The following is a 23,555-nucleotide window of genomic DNA, read 5'->3' as shown; positions in this document are numbered from 1 at the left end:
CTATGCCAGTTATATACTTTGTGCATTGACTTTTGAACCGGCAATCACGGTGATGATGAGTAATTTTACCAAATTTGAAGTTTTCCATGATGAAGCTTCAATGCAACAACTTGCTTCAATGCGATGTGAAAAATCCATTGTGCGCAGTACAGAGAGTGAACGAACAGAGATAGTCTTGTCCATTTGTCGCAAAAGTATTATTGTTAAATATTTGGAACTTTTCGTCGCTGTTTACTGGAAATTAATAGGTTTATTGATCCTTTGGATAAAGCACATCCATAAATGCAGATCATTATGCAGAATTACAGACGAAGAAATAAGAACGAAGAAAAAAGCTCCATTCAAATATATAACAAAAGAAAATCGTTCAGTTCCACTGCAACCAAACATCCAGTATGCATTTATTCAATATTTATATCATAAAAATCCTATTTTATGAAACCATTTTCTTCTCCTTTCATCTAAGCACAAAATAAATACGAGAAGAAAAAAAATGAAACATACAAAATGTATACAAAGGAACTCTATTTGAATATTTATTTTTCTTTTCTTTTCTTTTTCTGAATAGCATCGTTCTAGCTATAATAAAATGACGAAGAAGAAAAAAAAAGAACGAATCTACGAAAGGATGCAAAATCGGAGAAAAATATTTTTCGTCGAGTGAATTTCTTCAATTTTAGATGGTCTATGTACATAAATAATATCGATTTCGGTTAGGATTTCGCTTTGTATATTAAAGCAGATAAGAATTTATTTTCGAGTAATTTTATTGATCCACTTTGAATTTGGGATTTGGTTTTATGGGGGGATACATTGCAATTGATGTGAAAATTGCATCCCCCATAACGTTTTGTGTTTGATCTGTTTAAAAGAATGTCATATAAACTGCCGAACTGAATATCGACAATTTATTTAGTCAGTAGATATACGGATGGTAATATTGTTTGTCAAAATAAAATGCAATTTGCAAAAAAATCACCTGGAAATGGAAGACGTGAATCACACGAAAGGTTGATCTGCATTGTTCTCTTCAAAACTCAGCTTCTATCAGTCCTAGCTCTTTTACACCTGACTTATAAAAGACGTGTTTGTACTGAATTATTACACGTTGAAGGTTGTGACATTTGTGACGTGTAGGAACATAAGACGATAAAGACTTTTGAGTCATTAAAATGATCTTAACCTCAGATCTAGGATTCAGACGATCAAAATAAAATAGGGGGCTCGTATTACAGCAGAGACTCGTATCTGTAGTTTTTTTAATATTTTGATGTTTCGTTGAAATGTTTTATCTAATCCCAACCCAGTATTGTGAGTTCAGTTCAGCTTAACACTACTATAGCTCCGGAGTTACTAAGTTACTAAATAGGACATTTTTATAACCTACTGCACGAGCGGTGAAATGAACTGATTTTTGTTAGGAATTGACAAAAGTTTAATTTAGGACCAAAAATGTTTTAATTCAGCCATTGATTTCCCACTCTGTGCACTGTTTTAATTTACAACCTGAAAACAGCCTTTTGAAAGAATTCCATTTAAGCTCTATCGAGATCTAGTCAACGTTTGATATTTCGAATGAAAGTTGTGCAAACTAAAATTTGTACTCTGAAATCATCAATTTGATTTAATTTAATTTAAAAAAAAAAAAGACGAATCATCTCTGCCAGCTACATAAACGACAAACTTTTGTTGACTTTTGCTTGTTTGTTAATCAAAATTGCAAACCGAAAACTACTACACTCTGAACAATATCGTAAATACGAAGTTGATGTTACAGTCGCTCTGCATTCTGTGTTGTATATTATAGTATGTACAACGTTTATAAAACTATGAAGTCTTATTATGAAAATTAACTTTTCAAACTACGTTTTCTCCTAAGCAATATATCCTCAAGAGAATATTAAAAATATTTTTCCTTGGAAGAAAATGCCATTGTTGTACTTCGAACATTTATTGCACTACGTAAGCCACACAGAAAAAGAAGCAAAAACCTTCAGATGTGCTGGTGTGTGTGCGTCTATACACTTTTTTTTCTCATTAAAGACAAAGTATAAAACCCCCAAAGGGGTGTCGGGTGTACGTTAGAGAAACTGCACCTCGAACAATAAAAGCTGAACAACAAAGTACACGATATAGAGGAAAAATATTATATCACAGACAAGCAATAACAACAACAACATGAGTTGAAGTGGTGCAAAAAAAAACGTTAAAACAACGTCATGACAGCTAATCAATATCCGAGTGCAGTTATATCAGACAGGTTAATTGAAAGACTGCATAGAGCTGGTGATGTGCGGTGTTTTTCAAATATATTATTTATTTTCAGTTTAGTAAAGGGTTGTGTTAGGGTAAATTAATCGCCTGTTTGTATAATGGATTCGATTTTCATTGTAAAGACGAACAACATTGTGGTAGACATTTTCGTGTCGTATGAATATAATATATTACACATTGCACGTACGCGTCTGGACATATTTTTTTTTAGTATTAATTACATGTCTTTCGGCTAAGGTCGAAAAAAAAATTGCATGCAGACCTACATAACAAAGCCAAAGTAATCGCTTACTTTGGCGAGGTGTTATTTTATTCTGCAGGTTACGTTGTGATTCTTTAAAGCGAATTACAAGGTTGAGGCGATGAATATGAAAAGATACGCACGTTGATTGTAAGAATATATAATTCACGAACTGTACGAATATTTGCAACTCATTAACAGACATGTCTATTCACACAGGAAAGGGACAATTCGTTCGAATTGGTCAACCTTCGTACCTTTTAATAGGAATCGTTTAAAACTGTGATGCTGATGACCTCATGTCTCTCATGAATTTTGATTTTTCGTGTTTACAAGTAGGCACACGTACATTGGCACAGTACACCCCCTGAAAACCCGCGCTTCCACCTACATAATAAACACATACTAGACGAGCTAACCTTAAGTTATGGCTTTAAGAGGACGAAAATTGACTGTAATTTTATGACACTGATCGGTAGAGAGTTAGAAAGCGAATTGAATTTACATTTCGACTAACTCAAATGCTTAATTTAAACAATATCAAATCGAGCCTACAGTTGTGCGAAAAAATAAACTGACTGAAATAGCATTAACATTGACAGAAATATTGATATATAAAAAAACCCACCCGCAAGCGGGAAGAGGGATGCTGCGCGAAAGTAAATTCGATTGAATTGAGCAAGGACTGAAAATCTTGTGCAAAAAAGTTACTAGAAATTCTGCTAAAATAGATAAGTTAGACAAAAATAAGAATGCAATTTTCCCTCCATACCGATCCACGTTCAACAATATCTGAATGTCACTCACATTGGTATGCACACAAGCAACCACGTTTATTTAGATATCAAAAGTACAATCAGTTTTTTTCCCCTTTCCGTCAATTAAAATTCTGAATCAACATTTTCAACATAATTCATGCCAAATACGATACACACGTTGGCGCATTTAACTTAATTACATTCAGATCATACAAAAAAAAAATTGTTTGAGAATATAAGATGGGAGATCTATGGCCTTTAATCAACACCTTGATACGATCGAACAACGACAACGTATATACCAATGTGTAGTGAATGTGTAAAATGTACAATCGTATTTAAGCCAGGTATGTTTTCATAATAAAGTATACTAAAGGCCAGAATATAATTGTCTACCAGACAAGTTACCATATACAAAAAAAAAATATTAAAATAATCAAGCACCGAGCACCGCATTGAAGCGATTATGCCGTGCTCATAAAGTAAAATAAAATAAAATAAATAAAAAATAAAATAAAAAGGAGTTTTCAAACTGCTTATTAAATATATATTTCTGTTTTATCTGTTCGTATTGGTACAATAATAAGTAATGCATGGCATTCAATATCGATAATTCTCCTCGGCTGCATAACAAAATAACATCCACATGAATTGTGTAAATATTTCTGAATTTTACTGATACACCACATAATACCCAAGTCGTAATGGAAACAGAGTGTGGAAAAAAGAAGAAAGAAAATTTCCGATGGATATTTTATTTCTATAAATGGTTATTCATAAAATAAAGTGAAAATTTAGATTTTGATAGACGCTAGACGGCAAAAAAAATTTGTTGAAAATCGTAATTTATGGCATCTTTATATTGAATATTCTTTCAATTTGTTGAAATATAATAAATTGAAAAGAGAGAAATTAGCTCGGAAGAAGGTCCCACCTGTTGGGTGGGGTAAAGTCTGCTGACTGACTTCCTAATAGATTTTTGCAATAGAGTAAGGAATTCGTTCTTGCATTATTCGTGCATTATTAGGCACAAAAACCGGGGTTTTCGGTTTTTAAAAGTCGCTCCGAAAGTCCAGAATTTATTTAAAAAAGTACTGTGGCAGGCTTGTATTTTCTGCCTATGTCGTTTTATTGGAGTTATCCTTGTTTCTTAATTATGACATGAGCAATGTGTGATATGAGGTGCAAAACATTGGTCTCGGAATTTTGACATTTTTAATGATTTCAAAATAAACATAAAAAACTTCAAAAAATCGAAGCCGGCGTTGTGGTCCTTGCACAAAAACTCCTCATGACATGTGGAATGTGTAGTAGATAAATAGAAGCACCGAAGGCACGAATAAGGCAGAAAACAGAAGTTAGCGACAGTACTCATTCATGGTAGACAAATGGTAGTCGCAACATCGAAAACGTTATTAAACACAAGATGGCTGTGTTTGACGACCGAATCTAGGGACCGTTTATCAGCATTTACTTAAAAGTTGACAGTGTTGACACTGAGAGAACATTTTCGAATGTTGGACTTTTATGTACAAAATTAGGTTCTAGATTAAGTGATACGAAAATTGGTTTATCTTCGAGGAGGAGGGTTGTATCCTGCTCCGAAATCAAGAGATGCAATCCTCCGAAATTATAGACCAGTTATTCTGCAGAAACTTAAGATATTTTATGTATCGATGCAAAGATAAACCCTAATTCCCTCTCCAAAGATGGTAAACAAATTCATTTCATTTCATTGAATTAAATATGAAATACCGCGTCATAAACGCGAAAAAAGTATTAAAACTGTGAAATTTAAAGAATTTTTTTTTTGATCTTTGGGTTGAAAAAACCGCGGTTAACCGGTTAATCGCGGTTTTCAGTGGAAAAAAACCGAAACCGCGGTTTTTGAATTCGAGTTCGGTTTGTAATCCCTAATTGGTACATTATACCCCCTGAATATCGTGCTTCCACCTACGTAATAAACAAAAATTAAGCGAGCAAACCTTAATCTATTGAGCATAAAATGGTCATGTTTGATCGTACAGTTGACGTCACTGAAATATAGGAATTATTTTGTTTCAACTGTTTTCCATCTGGTTCACTCAAGCGTCTTTATACGGGTGAAATAGTTACACGTACGCACGAGGTAGAGTTAAAACCGTATGAAAACGTATGTGAAGTTTTGTTTGTATGAGTGGACCAGCTGAAAAACAGCTGAGACAAATTCATGTCTAAATCCAAGGTGCACACTATTTGAATTGTCCCTTTAAAGTGTACAGAACTCTTTGGAATTTGAATTTATTTCTTTTATGCAAATATTACAATTTCAATGAATTTCAGTTCTCATCCAATAAAAAAAGTCTTTGAAAATCCGTTGAAAATTGCTCAAGTTGTCGTGATTTCCAGTGACATGACAACAAATTTGGAAATATATTAAAGACCACCAGTCCATTATAGCCCATTTTCGAACTTAAACCCAGGAACTGAATTCCTCATCAAAGTAAAAAAGGTTTTTGGAAATCAGTTCAAAGTTGCTCTTTCTCTAGTTGATAATTGCTCTTTTAATCATAGTGAACATTTTGTAACAAACAGTGTCGAGTGATTTGTATCCTGTAAGACGCTGGGAAGTACAGTCAAAGGAAAAACATTGTAAAAAGTCAGAGACGTGACAGATCCGATTTTAATATAACCACTCACGACCCAATCGATGAAAGAAGTTCTTCTTTTCGGAATCGTTATCGACAATAATATGCGTAATTAGTGTTCCACGCTTCCAAGTAACTCGCAAAGATACAAAATGGACAGCATCGCACACAAATTGTGGTTTGTTTTTGATAGGTAGAACGAAATAAGCAAAAAAAAAGAACCACCGAATAGCCTTCACATTCTCCGCTCACACACTCATACACGCTGTCTGTTTGCATGTACACAAGTTGTGTACAACTGGAAATTACTATAATGAAGACATCAATTCGATTTTCACCGTTTATCATAGAGAGAATAATTTATCATGCCCGTTGACAACATGTATATATGTCTATATATTGTTTTCATATTGCACGACTCCACGCACATACATTTATGACTTATGTTCGTTTTAATTCAAACCTGCATCGTTTATAACACTCGTAACGTATTATTTGCCTAACTATTATGTCAAAGTTAAATTATTTTAAAATGCGATATAAGGAACGACTATTTCAACAGTAGTACGAGATAAACGAGAGAAACTAACTGCATGTTCCATGTTGTATGCACACACGGGCACAGTATGTGCTGAAGTTGAATTTTCGTTCTGTTTGTCTGCTAGGAATCAAATGTGGATAGATTTGCAAAGATGTTATAATCTAGCGAAAGATGACTGCTGTTCGTATAGCACATACGGAACCGCTCCAACGCTATGACATGCTAATTGATGCGCTAGTGTTTATTCAGTTAAATTTCGATATTTTTTGACGAAAGTAAAAACATGGAATCATGTGCTAGTTACGCTCCACAAGTTTCCAAGGGGTGACGTACTTCCCCATTCACCTATTGGCAGCATAAGGTTTAGTCCATTTAAATTGCGTCACGCCTCGTTAATTTTCAGATCTAAATTCTACCAAATCCGACCTGATTGCATTGTAAAAATGCCAAGCCGAAATACTTGTGAGTTGCGAGTTGAATAACTAACAAAGCCGATAGAAAAATAAAATTGAAGACGTGTGACGCAATGCACTAATATTGGTCTATACGATTTCATAGCTAATGTAACGATTTTGTCAAACCTAATTTGTTCTTGGGTTTCTATTGCACAAAAAGAAGTAAAAAAACGACCCAACTAGCACTCACAAAACCATTATGGTCATAAAGACAAAATTTATGATTTTATTATTTTATGACTCAATCCTGACGTGCACCATAAACAATCCGAACCCGACCGTACGTTCGATAGGAATTTCACAGGACAAACGAATGTGTGAAAACAAAGAGTGGAGACTACATCGACCGTTCATTGTGCGAATTATTTTTGACTTAAATCTTAACTTTAAAGTCAACAATTGACATTGCTTACCTTATATAAATAATTTCCCCATTATTGACTTGTCTTCGCCATCCAGGCGCGACGTTAGGACCTCTTTGTTGTATTGCTGAAACGGTTACCGGACCGCATCCGCTAACAACATTCAACTGACTACCGGATCGCTGTACATAAGACAATCTTTGCTGAAATGATTGTTGCTGTTGTTGGTGTAGATGTGATTGGGATATTGATGGCACAGATCCTTGTATTTGTAAGGTGCCGGAGCTAGCCGCAGCCATTTAATTTGTTAAGGATATCAGTTGAGTTGTTCTGCAAATGACAAAAAAAAAAGTTTAGAAATTGTTTTACGTTGGGTACAATGCATGAAAACGGTTTAAAGTGGAAATAAGACAAACTAATTGAGAATACTTGTATATAACGTAAATATAGGTCGTCCTAGCATTCACATTTGCGCTACATGAATTGCTTCTGGTAATTGAACACCACTTAGCGCCAAACCATTCCATTTAGTTCGCGTCTCAGAGCAAATGTTCATCAATTTATATATCAAACCATTTCATCTTGAAATTGTAAACAGTAAACACAACGGTTCGACTCAGTTTTACAATTTAAATGGGTAAAATGTTTAAACATTTCGAATTGAATTCAAATGTGTGCAATCAATTCGAAAACAGCGAGAAAGAATATTAGCAACGTGTTTGCTTACATTGTTGCGACATGTTTAATTTTGACGATTTCGAGGTGAGAACGACAGAAAAATCGATGCATTTAAAACACTTAATTCACGACATACATCATCAAACGTCAGTCGACTATATTGCTAGCACATAATATTCCCCATTAGTACGGAATTTTAATTAATTAGGAAAAATGCATAAAACATAACTTCCTGTGGCAATAAGACGAGGTAAAATAATAAGGGAAAGGAGAAACCTTTTTTGCATGAACAATTTTCTTTTTTGTCTGATACAGTCAACACAATGTGTCTTGTCTTTGTCGTCTTCTATCCGCTCTCTGTACTGTTCGAGAATGGATTGTCACCGTTGTGTTTAACCAAATAGCTACGTCGTCTTTTATTTTATATACATTCTCCCCGTTCGAAAGCGTCAATGTTGATCGCACAAAATGCACCAACTAACCACAACATAAATTTTCTTCTACAAATGGGGATGAGGAGTTGAATATAGTTGAGTGGCATGGGGTAATGTACTGTCTCTTTGATAATTACGAAACGGCATTCGCGTCTGAAGTGTCTTCGTAAAAGGGTTCCCATTTCTTTTTCACTCCCTCCGCCTTTATTCTCTGGTTTTTTGTTTTCGTTTTTTTTGAACATTCACGTCATTCACATTCTACTTCGTCCAAATCGTCCAACCTAATGGTCAAATAATATTTTGTGGAAGCAAAAAAACAATCACCCACCCACCCACTCTTAAGATATGTACATTTTCACAACGAAAAAAGGGGTTACAAAGTGTCACTGCATTGAACGTAACATTTAATTGAATTTATTCTAATTTATTGTCTTTGTCACAGTGAATTCGAGGTTCACTTTCTCATAACATCTCATTCCACATTTTGTAGTCCTCTGTATACCAGTCAGTGTGTGTGTGTGTTTTTTTTTTCTTCGTAATTCACCCGCCTTGAATGCACATTACATTTGCATAATATCTTTCTCTTCATTATACCACGCTATGCATACATTCATCCGTATTTGATGTGAAAAGTTTTCCATTTTTAGCATACATATTACATACAATATTGTCTGTGCATTTATGTATCCGTATATACTATGAGCAATGTATAAAAGGAGAAAACTTTTTGTCATTATCAACTTGATTAATTAAATAAAAGAAATAACCTCCACAGCATCCACCAGCATCTGAGAATGGTTTCGGGATAGCAAAAAGAATATCTATATAACGCAAAAAAAATGTAATACAAAACGAAATACAAAATAAAAGTAGAATGTAAATATATAGAACGTAATAATAACCTTTGCTGTGGTGGAGCATAGGAATTAATGGGAAATGAAATCGCATTTGTAAAGATGTTCTGGAATTGTTTTTCCAACTTTTAACAATAAAATTGTATTCATGAAAATGATACAATGAAGACTCGGTATTACCTATGGGGTTCGTTACAATGAGTCGTTGTTCGAGACGGGGGTAAAAACTATTTAGAATATTCTACAGTTTATATTCGATTACCAAGGATGAGCTTATTAAGCACAAAGAGACGCGAATAAAAAAAAACGAGAAAATATGTTTATTGGATGTCGTTTAGTTTCTTTCATCATTTCTCATTTGATGTCGCAGAGACTGGGAGTGATTCGTTTATCAAAGAAACGTTTGTGGAATGTTTGCGTTCGTAGTAGGTATCCAGCTATTTAATAAGTGGTAATGAAATTTAAGCAGGATTGATAGATCGACGAGTTGAAATGAAGCAAATCAAAATGTTTACAAGAAAAGTTCATTTGGTCTGGGTATACCTATACAGATTCCCCTGAATATCAGTCCCTCATAAGGCTGCGGTTTGAAACATATGCCAAATTGTTGCTTTAACCAATACAAAAGAGATTTGATAACTGAGCCCTAGAGCTATATCGAGGGTGTGTCTAGTAAATATCGCGATCGAAACATATCGTAGAAAATCCAGATTAGTGTCAAAATGAAGGTATTGGTCAAAAGTGACGAATTTAAAAATGAAACAACACAAATCTACGAAGGTTCCGACTTATCTGGTACAACAAGCCCTTAAACAGACATTTTATTTTTAAATTTCATTCGTCACTTGGGACTAATACCATCATTTTGACACCTATTTGGAATTGCTGCTAGGTCCTTCTAAGGCTCAAAAATAGAAGTCGTAAAGCAAATGTATTTCGTGTCGGGCTTATTGTAACAATATGACACAGCTACTAGCAAATTTTGGCAAAACCTTGACAAATTTCGGAAAACATTAGCAAATTCAGGAAATCAATTTCCCAAAAATAGGCCCTAGGTTAAAAATCGTGACCTTATGAGAGACTGATACGCATGTGTGCTCTCGGCAATTTCTGATCCGCAAAATAAATTTGTTTTCGTCACATCAAACTAAAATTCAAGCCATTGCTAATGAGAGTCATTGGAAGATCATACTTGTTGATTCACTGCAATCAACTTCACATTGCAGTGAATCAACAAGTATGATCTTCCAATGACTCTCATTCGCAATAGCTTGTGAGCACATTATTACGTTTATCGAGCTGAAAAACAAAAGACTGAAACACAGCACATAGTCGTGGATTACAGTGGTTGAACGTTGCAATAAATTACCTTAAAATCTCCTAAAATCGCGAAAAACAACAACTGTTCGGGAACAGATCGCAGGATCTGATGTCATAGATTTGCTTATCCGATTATCTTGACAAAATCCACTTTAGGTGCAGCTAGTAAGCGAAAAATATTCCTACTCTTCGTGCTGCTGTACTTTCAAACTTTCTTATCTCTTATTCAAAACAAGAACTTGAAACTAATTCTTATGTTCCTGTTTTACATATTGTGGCTCGTGTATTTTGATCTGTTTGGATTGCGTTCAGTGTATGTTGCAGTCATTTATTTCACATAAACAATGGGTCTATAAAGTTTGAGATTTCGAAAATTTTCGACAACTTTCCGGCAACAAAAGACTTTCTGAAGCTGTTATTAGTTAGGAGAAATACACAGGGAATTTTATATTTTAATGCTAAGTAAAATAGGGAAACGATTTTAAAGTTTTTCACCGTAAACGATAAAGTTAGTGTTCGCGGCGAATATTGAAAATGTTCCAACTTTCGTAAATACCGATTTTCCGAAGTATGTTTCCATTTAGAATATATGAAGAAGAAAAAAATATTGTTTCATAAACTTTTCGAATTCTGCATTAAGACATTGAGAAACATACTTAAACGGTGCCAAACTTCGGTGGCTCAGCATGCATCAATTGATTTATTAAAAATAGTTTAATTTTCAAAATCCTTTTTTCTTGCTCTGCATTGTTCTTACAAACGTTTCAAAACATTTTATGAGATGATTATGGTGTATGATACAATTAATGCAAGCTAATGGAGCTCTAAGCAATTCTTTGGTAGCGACAACGACGACAAACATATGGCCATCGTTAAATAATGTTCACTAAATATTTGGTGAAAAAGCACAAAATTAAATGATGCGCTCCGGCTTAGGTTCCTCTGTAAATAACCAAATGTTTGGTAAAATTACTGAAGTAATAGAATTTGTATCGAAAATTAGAAAATGATTTGAACAATAAGATTAATAGATTTCAAAACCTCGACACATTTCCAATTTGTCTCTGAATCCATTTAGAAACAATTCATCCGATTACGTAAATTTTGCGATTTTTTTCCTCTGCAAAGTTACACACTCAATTTCCATCCATGCACATTCACTTCAAACAACCGGAAACCATCTTAGCACTTTTGAGCCTGGTGTCGAAAGAGATTTCTCTCACATGAAATTATTGAATAATTTTAACCGAATTGGTTCATCGTCAAAATCGCAATATGTAATAATGTAAACAAAACTTCCGTTGTATCGGTTAAATTTAATGAACCGAACCGAATTCAGAGATTGAACGATAGATGAAACGGAAGCAAAACGAAGTGATCACTTCACTGCTAGCCATGTTTATAAAGTTGTTACACACACACAAAAAGCGAATTCAAACTAATTTGATCTCGTCGATACAGTTTTTGTTTACGTTGAATCATGTGTCGATAGAACAGTGAGCTGGGCTAATATGGGGCAACAAGGCATTATATGGTAAATGCAGCTGTAAATGACTCTGTTTATGCTATAGTCAGATCACTCTAACCCATCAGAGCCTTTGAGTCATCTGAATTTGATTAAACGCAAAGTTTGACTTTAACAAAATGATTATAAACGGAAACTTTTTTTTACTCAATTGTATCTAAGATTAATCCTTTTTATGGTAAATTTACACTTCAAAGGTACATTCATCGTGTCATTACACATCCCATCTTTTAGTGATTTTTCAGTGGTTGGACTAAGCCTAACCCGTCCTTTACTTCTATATACTCAGTGACCTGGGACCAGTAGCAATCAGGGAAAACAGTTTTTTGGTCTTTCTGCCGCTTGTTTGCTAAAGGGCAACCATTAGAAGTTCGTCGAAACAGTCGTACTTTTACCCCAACTGTCAAGCGCTCATAACTCAATGTGAATGAATTTTAAACCCAACAAAACCCTATTTGCACCTAATTACCTTTCTCATGACACCTCACACGACTTTGGCCGTTTCGTGCAGCCGCATGCAAAGCTATAATAAAAGTGAACGTTTCGGTTTTGATTCCTAGGCACACAAGCGACAAAATAAAAAAATTGTTTTTTTTTGGCATCTATGGACCAATGCCTTCTATGCATTCTAGGCACAAATAAAACAGTCCGCTAGAAAATGCGTCCGATTTCGGTAGGTACGTACGTTCTCAAAAGAATCCCTCTAAATCGTTATACGATTTTATTGCATCGACAGAATTCCATTTTCAATTCGAAATTGAATGTCCATAAATTTTATGAAACGAATTTCTAACTGAAATTCCAATTAATATTTTTAATTTAAACGTGGCCGTTGACCGGACCTATATATCTGATTGCTTAGGATTTTCGTCATCATCACAAACAACGTAAATATGCGTGTTTCAGTTATCCCTCTGATAGTAGCTAGTTAAATTGACTTTATAATAAGCTTATTAAGCACCATATCCACCCACCTGATTTCTTTATACGAAAAAACAAAACTTTCTCGACAAAGAGTCGTAATAACTGCCATATGTTTGTCGTCAAAGTGCTCCCTCCACCAAAAAAAAAAATGGAATTAATTATGTACACATATAATGACTGTCTTCTCTAAACACTAGAACATTAAGTAGCAACTAAATAAAAACGTACACATCGACCATTATTATATTATATGAGAAGAATACACATGATTTTTGTGTAACAAAAAAAAACTAATAGATTTTTCTTAAGCAACTTCCAACGAAAATAAACAAAGCCAAGACCTTCCCCTCGGTGTATGTATAACATTCCACTGCATAATTCATTCAAATTAATTTAAAACCAACAAAAAAAAATTAAAAATAAAGACAATGTGTTGGATTGAGGAAGTCAATTTGGGTTCGAATTAAAAAAGAAAGAATTAAAACGACATGAAACGAGTCAAAAAAAAAATTCTGAACAAGAAGCGACATCCAAATAGAAAATAATCATTCCGTTTTGTCTTGTATGTAGTTTTGGTTGGTGTGTGTCGGTTATATAATATATTCAATGTTTCTCTATGCATTTGAATTATTTTTTGGGGAATTTAAAAATGGATTTTTTTTTCTTCAAATATATAAAATGTCTAGCATAAAATAGAATTCATTTCTCTTGGAAGTTCATAAAAAATGCAATTCCAAAATTGTAGGTTTTAACATACAAACATAAAAAGCAGTTAGTTCGCATATGGTGTTAAATTAAATTATTTATAAACTCTCTCTCTAATTTTCGGTGGCATTCATGCATAATAAATTTAAAAAAATATATTTTTTTTCGTATGTGTGTCTTGCCTCTAACCGGTGACTAAGTTTACTGAAAAGCACTTTGTGTTTACATGAATGAGTTTTCAGGTCTCTCTGTAATTGCATAAATAATAATGTCATTTACTATAATGGAAGCGAATTTTCACTGTTTACACGTTGCACATATCACCCGAAAACACACTGTAACGCTATGGCGCTTAATATAAATGCAACTGACTTCGAAAATGACAAGATACATATAGATATACATATAACCATTCTGCAACTGTGTTTTGCATTTCGGCAAACTGTTTGTCGAGATGCATTCGTTCAGATAAAGTCTTTTTTTTTCTGTTGAAATGTTCTGGTTTGCCGTTGAGTTGAGAGTATTAATTAATCAAAAAAAAATTGTTTGGTTGTTTTATTACGCTTGTCGTAAGTTGCAATGTGTAATTGCCAGAGAAAGGTGTGGATAAAATTTGTTCGGATTATATTGCAAATTCAAATTGACTAACAGTTGCATGTTCAATTTTTTTTGTTTTCATTTTGGTTTTCAGAAAATTTTGGCCGATTATTGGATAATTTAAAACGTGACTTTACCGGGCGTTTTTTATATTCAAAACTCTCGGTATACAAATGCAAATGATATAGGCGAGATGTATAATTGAGTTACCGTATTTATCGTTTATATATTTTGAAAATAAATAATTTTATGAAATCGTGTTGTTACTGTACACACGATGGAACACTACACACAGATATAATTAATAGAAATCATGCTGGTTTATTGATCAATTTAAATATAAAAATTTTGTTATTCTGAAATTGATGGAAGGTTATCGAGTAACGAAATGACAACAAAGTCGATTACATTTTTTCTGTGGAAATTTTTTGAATAATTTAAATCGATTTTCCAAATTATAACTGAATTGGTTTAGATACAAAAATAAATCAAAATAAATCAAAATTAAACGAAAAAAAAACTGATAAAGAGTTGGACTAAAGAAAATACTCCTGATCTTTTAACGCACACTTTCATAATAATTATGAGTCGGAATGGTTGCAGTTGATTCGAGCAAAAATTATTCTCCCACCAGAAGCCGATTCCAAATTAGAAAGAGGAGTTTTGTTAATTTAAGACATTTTCTAATGAAACAAATCTGTTAAATTAAGTAAATACAGTAAGCGACATTGAAATTTAGACTTTATCAGCTGTTTTTCACCTGGTCCACCCATCAAGCAAAATTACTCATACCTCTTTATACGGTTTTACTACTACCACGCGAGTGAGTGTACTCGTATAAATAGGTAGAATGGCGCACGCTGAAGAACAGCACTAGTTCATGTCTAAATTTCACTGACGTCGGCTGTAAAATACTAACAAATATTCCAGCTACTCGTTTAAGTGCACGGAAAAAAAAGAAATATTCAATACCAATTTAATGTAAAAAATTGGTATCGAATATATAAATATTTGTGGCGAATATATTAGATAAACATTTGTAGCAAATAATTAACTATATTCGTTACAAATATATAAATATTTGTCCGAAATATATTTAATTATTTGCCACAAATATTTTTTTAATAATTCGTCATAAATAATTAAATATATTTGTAACAAATATTTACATATTTGCAACAAATATATTTTGAAATAATTTGTCACAAATAATTAAATATAATTGTGACAAGCAAATTACCTGAAATTTTGTGACAAATATAAATATATTTGTCACAACTATAAATATATTTCTAGCAAACAATTCTTTCCAAATCTTTTTTTTCCGTGTGACATTAAATTGATATTGCAGTTGAGATACATTTTCGTGGTTTGCTGATTTGTTTAATTTAACAAAACTTTGGCTGGATAAAAGTCTGCATTTTCATTAATGTTCAAAGGTTGAATTTTTGACAATATTTGGAGCCGCATCTTTTCGGACTAGCTCCTGGTAACAGCAATTGAAATTTACCAGTTCGCTCATGAGAGATTCCACAATTTTCGAAGAAAATTCATCAGTTTGCTCAGTTCACTCGAAAAATTGTCGAATTGATTGTGGAACCTCCCATTCAATTTTTTTAAAGCTGTTGACAGGCAGATTAAAAGTCTCAGAACTCGCTCAGCTCTCTTTCATCAGATCTAATTTATCCCAACGATATGATTCGAATATTTGATTACATTCAGTCTACCTACGTTTGCCTTCTTGAGTTGTACTACTAAGAACGTGAAGAGTAAGATGGTGTCAAGTTTCAAGTAACGAATTAGTGTCATAGACGTCGTTACTGTATCCGCCTTGACGAAATCAATTTTTTCACTTCATTCGACCTCTGTGTTCGAAATTTTAGAACCCAAGAAAGCTGTCTTGGAACGTTCTGATTTTTGAAGTAAGCAACCCCTACTCTCCCTCCGCTTCATCCCAAACAACATTCCTTAAAGTAAGCCTTTGATTATAACACATCAGAAGTGTGGATCAGTGACAGATGAAGCAGAACTATTGATATACGTCTTATATGCAAGAGACACTGGAGGTATATTGGAGTAACCAAAATCTTTGATTGGCAGTGGTCGTTGAACGAATTTACTTATCTGTGATAATCATCTTTATGTCAGACCAAATGGTTATACAGAGAAAGGTAAAACGATCTACGCCCAAATCTCTTGTTATAACAAATTTTTCTCAAATTCTAGTTAACATTAAAAAAAAATTCTCGATTTCGTGTCTTACTGAGCTTAACAATTTGATGATTTGATTTCCCTGTAAATCTGGTCACGCGATCTAATTTTGTACACTCAAAAATCCACATCGTTATGATTAAATCGGGGGAGAAACCATTTTTCGTGGATCATTCACATCTTTCTCGTTACCAGGCGTTTATGAATTACACAATATGAAATGCACATGCAGTGCATGTGGACGATCATTTCACAGTATTATGTATAAAAGAGAAGTATTATTTGCTAGAATGTGTTAAAGCATAAATTTTAATTTATCACATTACTACATGTTTATTGCCCATACATAAGAGTCGAGAAAATGCACACAGCGGCTAACATAATTCGTTTAATGCACTTTGAGATTTTAGTTTTTTTTTCTTTTTTTGTTTTCTCGTCTTCATTTTTCGTTTTCTTTTTTTTTCTTGTTTATTATTTTTATTTCTTCAGCTTAGTTTTCGTGTATGGAGGAGAAACAAACAGAAAATATTTGAGTGCATTTTAGGTCTCGACCCATTAATATTACGATTTTACGATATCTTCCTACTATTTCGTTAACGACTGAAAAACCGTATGTAGTACACCACACATATATATATGCAATAACGTAATGTAATGCTTGTGGACCAATTTTCAATTCGATTTATATTTTTGGATTCATTTATAATTTCCAACCAACGAAAATGTTTTTTTTTTGTTTTGCTTTGGGGCCAGGGCACTCATTGAATGGAAATCATAAAAATCCGTCGAATTTACAGCAACTTTTTGGATGAATGATGGAAGAAATGTTTATTTTTGTGTTGCTAAACAAAATCGTAAAATATGCCGATGAAACGGTCCATTTGATCCACATATTTGATATGATGTATATTGGCGAGGTATTTGAAAGTCAACAACATTCAGATCCGTGTATCGTAAAACATTGTGGAAATATTGTGGGTGGATTCGGATGGATAATGCGGCAAATGTTTGCGTTATTGATTTGACAATTATCGGAACTCACCCGTAGGTCAGACACACACACACAACTGCACCCAGATGCATTCGTGTGTAATTTGATTTTGATTTCAGTCAATTTGCAGTCGACTGAGTGTAAAACGAAATTTTTACAGTGGATGTGGATGCTGCGGGAATCCGACAAAAAATTTACAAATATTTTTAGCGAAATGAGTGACTCAATTGATTTATTGACATATTGACATCAAACAGTGGTTCTCCGTTTAACAACAACAATTGTGTCAAGTTAACGTAATAACGATGAATGGCTGGTTAATGACATAGTCAAAGTCTGATGAGAAAATACAATTTGCATCGTGGTCCTCACATTTTCTATCAGAAATGAGCTATTGCGTGTTTAATGAGAGAAATTTAGAGTAACAAAAATTAGTTAGTTTTGGGGTCTCGGGCGTAGTATTCATTGTTTCATTTTGACATTGACAAGTTCCACCCTTTGTTCTTTTCATGACTCAGAGCTCGTACAGTAATTCTTCGTTAAGTTTAACCTGTGAATTTTGACAAGTCTATAAATTATATGGGTAGACGGTAGACCTGTCAAAATCTTCACAGTGAACTTCATCGGACATTACTACTAATATCGGAGATAGGTAAGAGAATGACAACCTGTAGTGTCACTGTCAAACAAATGTACTTCGTTTGTGCGAAAAATTGCAGACAAGATCGATTAAATCTAAAATCACATCCCGCTAATGAGCGACCCGAAACTAATAATAAGTTTCAGTACTAACTGGATCTAAGGCAGCTAAACATTGTTACCCTAAAATTGATGAATGAGAAATGGGTAACTCGGGTAACTGTCGATTTTTAAGGTCGTTCAATTTTCATTCACAAAAATCTCTTTAGACAAAACTTTTAGAACAATGTATCAAAGCCAATTTATTCGTAATTGTAAATGATACAGTGGTCCCTGAAACTTTATTAACGAACAACGACAAGATTCGACGAGATTCATTGAGAAATTTCAGCTTTAAAACTTGCTTCTTCAAATCAAAAAAGCATATTTCATCTCAAACCAGCAACCAAGGTCGTCCACTTTAAAACGAAATCAACTAAAATCACTTCCCGGGTACTGTTGCAGTGTGGACAGTTATAATTTGGCTCTGTTTTGAAGGCCAGAAATATATTCCGACAATTTGAACATGATCGCGACTCCAGCGATATGACGCAAAACGAGGTGTCTCCATTTCATGTAACAAAGTTAAAGCCCATTCTCCCATTTCATTCAGCACTTAATCGATATCTCCAATCGAAAGTCAAATCAGAATGATTAAAAAAAAACGAATCGTTACACGGCCACACAATCTAAAGTTTGTAAAGGTTTTACGTGTCGATAATTTCTCGTTGTTTACATTTCGGTCGTGCATTAACATATTTTTCGTGAAATTTCAACTTCAACGGTAACACCTTTTTTTGTTTATGTAATTTAAACGATTTCTTGTACAAATTCCTCCAAGGGGTGCAGGTCCAAATAAGTTGGAACAATTTTTTTTTTACCCCAACCCTCGTTCAAACTGAACGACTCGCTTTTTAATTTCTCAAGAAACCAACAACGATTTATGTTAGAAAATATTTCTATTGACATTAGGGAAATTGCCTAAAATCGCTTGTTTCATTTACGACTTTAGAACATTTTTCTCGTTGAAGTGTTCTTACCCGAGGTATAAAATCATAAAAATTTCGATTTCAATCACTTTGTGGGAAAGTTGTGGCTAAAAGCCAATTTAAACAAAGCCAAAATATATAAAACTTTGGGTTGACAGATCGTAAAAATTTATTGATTTATGTTGGTTGTATTACCGAAAAAGGAAGAAATTCCCTAACACCACAGAGAAAAACGTAAGGAAATGTTTAAAAGTCGAACGTGCGTTTATTTACCTGATTTTGCTGACGATGCATATCCTTGTAAAAGAAAGCACAAAAGAATTATAAAATCATCACTTTTACGATCATTATCACTGTTACATTAAAAAACTAGCAATTTTTTTTGGCTTTGAACTTCTTCTTTTTTTTGTTGCAAATTTATATTTTCCTTTTTCCAATTTTTCTATTTTTCGATTCAAGATTTCCACAAAATTCACTTTTTACCATTTATTTATCCATGAACTAACGGGAGGGTTAGCAACGTAACTAAAAAAATAAATAAATATAAACAGAACTAGGTTGATAGATGACACAACACAAAAAAAAACTCTTATTTTTCACGGGAAACAATATATTCCACAATCGCACCTGCCTTCAATATTCACGATTTTGGCCAAATCATTGACGCAATTACAATTAACTGAGCGAATTATTGGACCGACATTAAATTTGTTCAATTAACACTACAATTGATTCGAATTGTTCCAATTAATTAGCACTCGTTTGCGAATAATATTTATTTACGTTTACGTAGTAGTACCGTTCTTGGTCAGTCACCGATTCAAATGTTCATGTCGAAAGGTGGCCATGTTGCTTTTTGGGTGGGGAAATTATAGTGCTAATGGTGCTAATGGTAATTGGCGTATATGTGTGAGTAAAAAAACCAGCAATGACAGTTCGGTTGCATTCAATTTTATATTTTTTCAAAAACTGGCGCAAAACACTGGACAATAATAGTATAGATAACTGATGACTTATAGAGAAGAATACAAAAAAATAAAAATAAAAATATGTCCTAATGGACATCACATTTCAATTACAAGTATTCGTGTCACATTTGTGCCACGTGTGTCTTTGTATAACATTTTAGTTTGGATCACATTGATCACATTTGATATTGTGAACTACATCGTACCACCAACGTTAATTGAAGAAAAGAAGTTGACCAGAGCCTACATCGTTTGCGGCATCTCTGCGATTTGTTTGTTGACAATTCAAATAACATTAAAAGAAACGCTTCGCAAACAGTTGGTGTAATCGGGCGGATCATTCTTGTAAAAATGTCGAGCAAAGGCATTGATGATATAAAGGTTTTCCAGTATACATCGGTTCTGTACGTACTTTTTCGCTATATGATCGCCGTACTTTGTGAAACCGAGAGACATTTGATGTGGCACCTCGCAGATTCGTTGTGTCCAGATAGACGGTGCATGTCACACTGAAAGAAATGACAAAATTGATTAGCTTTTGTCTAATGCGAGTCGCTAATATATTAGCATCTCACCACCGCCATCCCCGTTAAAGTGCGGCACAAACTCGACAACTTCATTTTCTGGTTGTAACATTTGAACACCTCCTGACGGATGTCTCGGAACTGACTCGAAAATTTTGTCCCATTCTCCTTCCTCGTTATCCACGTTAGCGAATACGCTACTGAGCGTACCCAAACTATTTATTCTGTAGAAATCATGTTCATCGTCGATGGTCTATGCAGCAGCAACGAAATTTGAAACATTGTCGGTTAATTCAGAGAATCTGCGTTCGGCACTTTCCGAACAATACTGTATTCCTATTTTGTGTTGCCACTACCGTCCAGTTGATTTCCATCCAAATATACATTAGGCATGTTCATTTTACGTGAAGAGTCTAAAATTCAGGTCATAATGGATTTTCAGTGTCCGGATATATTGGACCCGTAGGATCTTTAGGATTTTAAAAAATAGTTTAGACATGGGCAGCGGAGGCATTTGTTCAAATGTACCATATCCACATCACAGATCCACAGATTCAATTGATGATGTCGATCACATTCAGATTTATCGTCGAGATTTTTTTTTTCTTTACCAGTCAGCATATTCAAGTTTCTTTGAATGACTATGGCAATATTGCTTGTGTGTTCGATTTGTAAGTTTGTTTTGATTATATTTACACTGACTTGATGACATTTATTTCAGCGCGAGAGTACCGATACCGATACTGGCGGCATGCGAGAGGGGTAGACATGGTAGAAAAGTTTTATTGGTAAGTGATGTGTGTGTCTAATTGCAAATGTAGCGTAATGTACTGGTACTGGTACACGACGGTCTGGATGAAATAATTTGTTGAATTTTGATTGTATTCCATTGTTTAAGATGAATGGAATAAAATCAAAATTCACCATTATTCGTTATGAGAGAAATGAGAAAGAACAGATTTATGGAAAAAGACTCTCATTAAGCTGAATTTGACCATTCACTTACACATATGCTGAGTGGTTCAATAATGTGTATTCAACAACAATGAGGAATTCAATAATGTCATCCTCTATTGATTCTAACTGATACTGATACTGATAATGATACGTTCAAATTAATATAAAAATATAAAAAAAACAATTCAGATTTTGTAATTAAAAAAAAACTTCACCACCCGTAGATTCATGTTTGTGAAAATTTGATTACCTATTTGATTTTCATCCACTGAAATAAATCAAGTAAACTATCGAATGCGTAAAAATATAGTACAGTTCCATAATGATAATTTAAATAATCATGAAAATTGTGCTTCGCTCATATGAAATATGCATTTACATTGCCTATTCATTTATTCACGTAATTCCCTCACTCAAAGTCTGTTATTACGAAGCAATCTCGTGTGAACGTATTTTATTGCACTAGTGCAATAAAGGATTTTGTAAGGATTTTTTTTGCACAAATGCAAAAAATACGATTGTACAACGCGATATATGACACTAACGGCAAACTACGATTTTGTTCATTGCATAAAACGTTGTATGCAACACCCGGGTTCGGGTTCATAATCTCACACCTAGTGCGATAAAGTACCTTCGTATACATAGATGTTGCAAATAATTTTGGCAGCTCTGAATGATGAAACCAGTTGAACGATCGCTGAAAGACTAATTCTCACTTTTGTTTTCATTTTAGTCTTCACGGTTAGAAATAGTTATTTCATGACTTGTTTTGAAACCACGAAGTATATGTGGGTAGCATAACGATCATTTCAACCTAATTTGGGTGCTTCTAGCCCAGTAAATTTTCTCTTACCGCCAATCGATAGGCCTTAACATAACGATCATTTTAACATAATGAAATTTCGGATTGTTATCGAATAAGCGGCAAAGGGAATAATGCAACTTTGATCATGTTATGCATGTTACCATTATTACCATTTATTGAGAAAGTGACTTTTTACTTTACCAGAGGTTGCGTTCACCAGGTGCGTGAAAAAAAAAATCATTGCCACAACATTCGAAATCGTTGAATTGTTTTCATTGGTGATAATATTCTAATATTGTAAGGGGCCAGAGAGTCTTGAAGTAAATGTTTCAGATTATCCACTTTCTTTCCCTTAAATTCTGCGTCATGACTAAGCAACCTTAGCCACTGCAAAATAATTCTTTCAAAAAACGTAAATGGACTTAAAAGAAACGAATTTCAAGAAAACGTATTACTTCTAAAATAATGGCTTTTTTTTTACTTTTCCCCAGCTGTGTGTCACTTCGAACTCAAGTTCTTTGGTATAACGACCAGTAGATTTTTTGTTTTTGTAGGTTGAAATTTCATATACACACTGAAATACCGGTAATACCTCTGTATGTTGCGCAAGCATTAGTAGCGTCCAGCTATAGTGCTTTTATCCATATGGTTGCACTGCTCTTTCTCACGGAATATCCGCCAGTGTCGCTGAAGTATGAATAATATTGTGAATGACATTAGTGGTACCAGACGGCTGAATGTTAGTTCACAGATGGAGTTCGAGAATTGTGATTCAAAAGTTTGGGAAGTAATCAAATGTAAGAAATAATGAACAAAGTGGGCAGGAAATCGAAAGTTCTCAGTATTGACCTAGGCGATGACACAAACATACATTTTTAAGACAAATATATGAAGAAATGTGTTACATAAGATATGCTGGTACTGATTGGATTCAATAGTACATTATGTAGGTTTAATTATTTGTTGCGTACTTGTAGGACTTTTTCGCTGCGCGATCGTTTGAAAAGTGTTGACGAGATTTTCCGTTCTGCGCTTGAGGCGATTAAGAATGTTAGGCTGTCAGATTTTGCTTGGGATCAAGCTTCTCTTCCTTTAGTTTTTGGTGGTTTGGGGATTCGGAAGGTTGAAGATTTG

At 33.9% G+C, this 23,555-nt stretch overlaps 1 protein-coding gene and 1 long non-coding RNA gene across 5 annotated transcripts in view; both read right to left on the bottom strand.

The window, feature by feature from the left end:
- LOC119069852 (methyl-CpG-binding domain protein 5) overlaps window positions 1-20,017 on the bottom strand; it is an 85,198-nt gene extending 65,181 nt beyond the window's left edge. For 3 of the 4 annotated variants that reach the window (XM_037174024.1, XM_037174026.1, XM_037174027.1), the window contains exons 1-2: window positions 19,438-20,017; window positions 7,310-7,588 (exon numbers count right to left, since the gene is read on the bottom strand). In XM_037174024.1, coding sequence (XP_037029919.1) covers window positions 7,310-7,557 — 248 coding nt within the window. In that variant the 5' untranslated portion in view covers window positions 7,558-7,588; window positions 19,438-20,017. The remainder of the gene's footprint in view (window positions 1-7,309; window positions 7,589-19,437) is intronic. The other variant, XM_037174025.1, reaches the window with a different exon arrangement.
- Window positions 20,018-20,105: 88 nt separating this feature from the next.
- On the bottom strand, window positions 20,106-21,384 carry LOC119069851. The gene is made up of 3 exons (XR_005086417.1): window positions 21,185-21,384; window positions 20,708-21,125; window positions 20,106-20,641 (listed from the first exon to the last, which is right to left on the bottom strand). It is a non-coding gene; the product is annotated as an uncharacterized LOC119069851 (long non-coding RNA).
- Window positions 21,385-23,555: the final 2,171 nt, after the last annotated feature.

The sequence above is a fragment of the Bradysia coprophila genome, assembly GCF_014529535.1.
Source record: "Bradysia coprophila strain Holo2 chromosome X unlocalized genomic scaffold, BU_Bcop_v1 contig_39, whole genome shotgun sequence".
Taxonomy (NCBI): Eukaryota; Metazoa; Arthropoda; class Insecta; order Diptera; family Sciaridae; genus Bradysia; species Bradysia coprophila.
The sequence above is the reverse complement of the archived record's forward strand: the minus strand, read 5'-3'. Positions and strand labels throughout refer to the sequence as shown.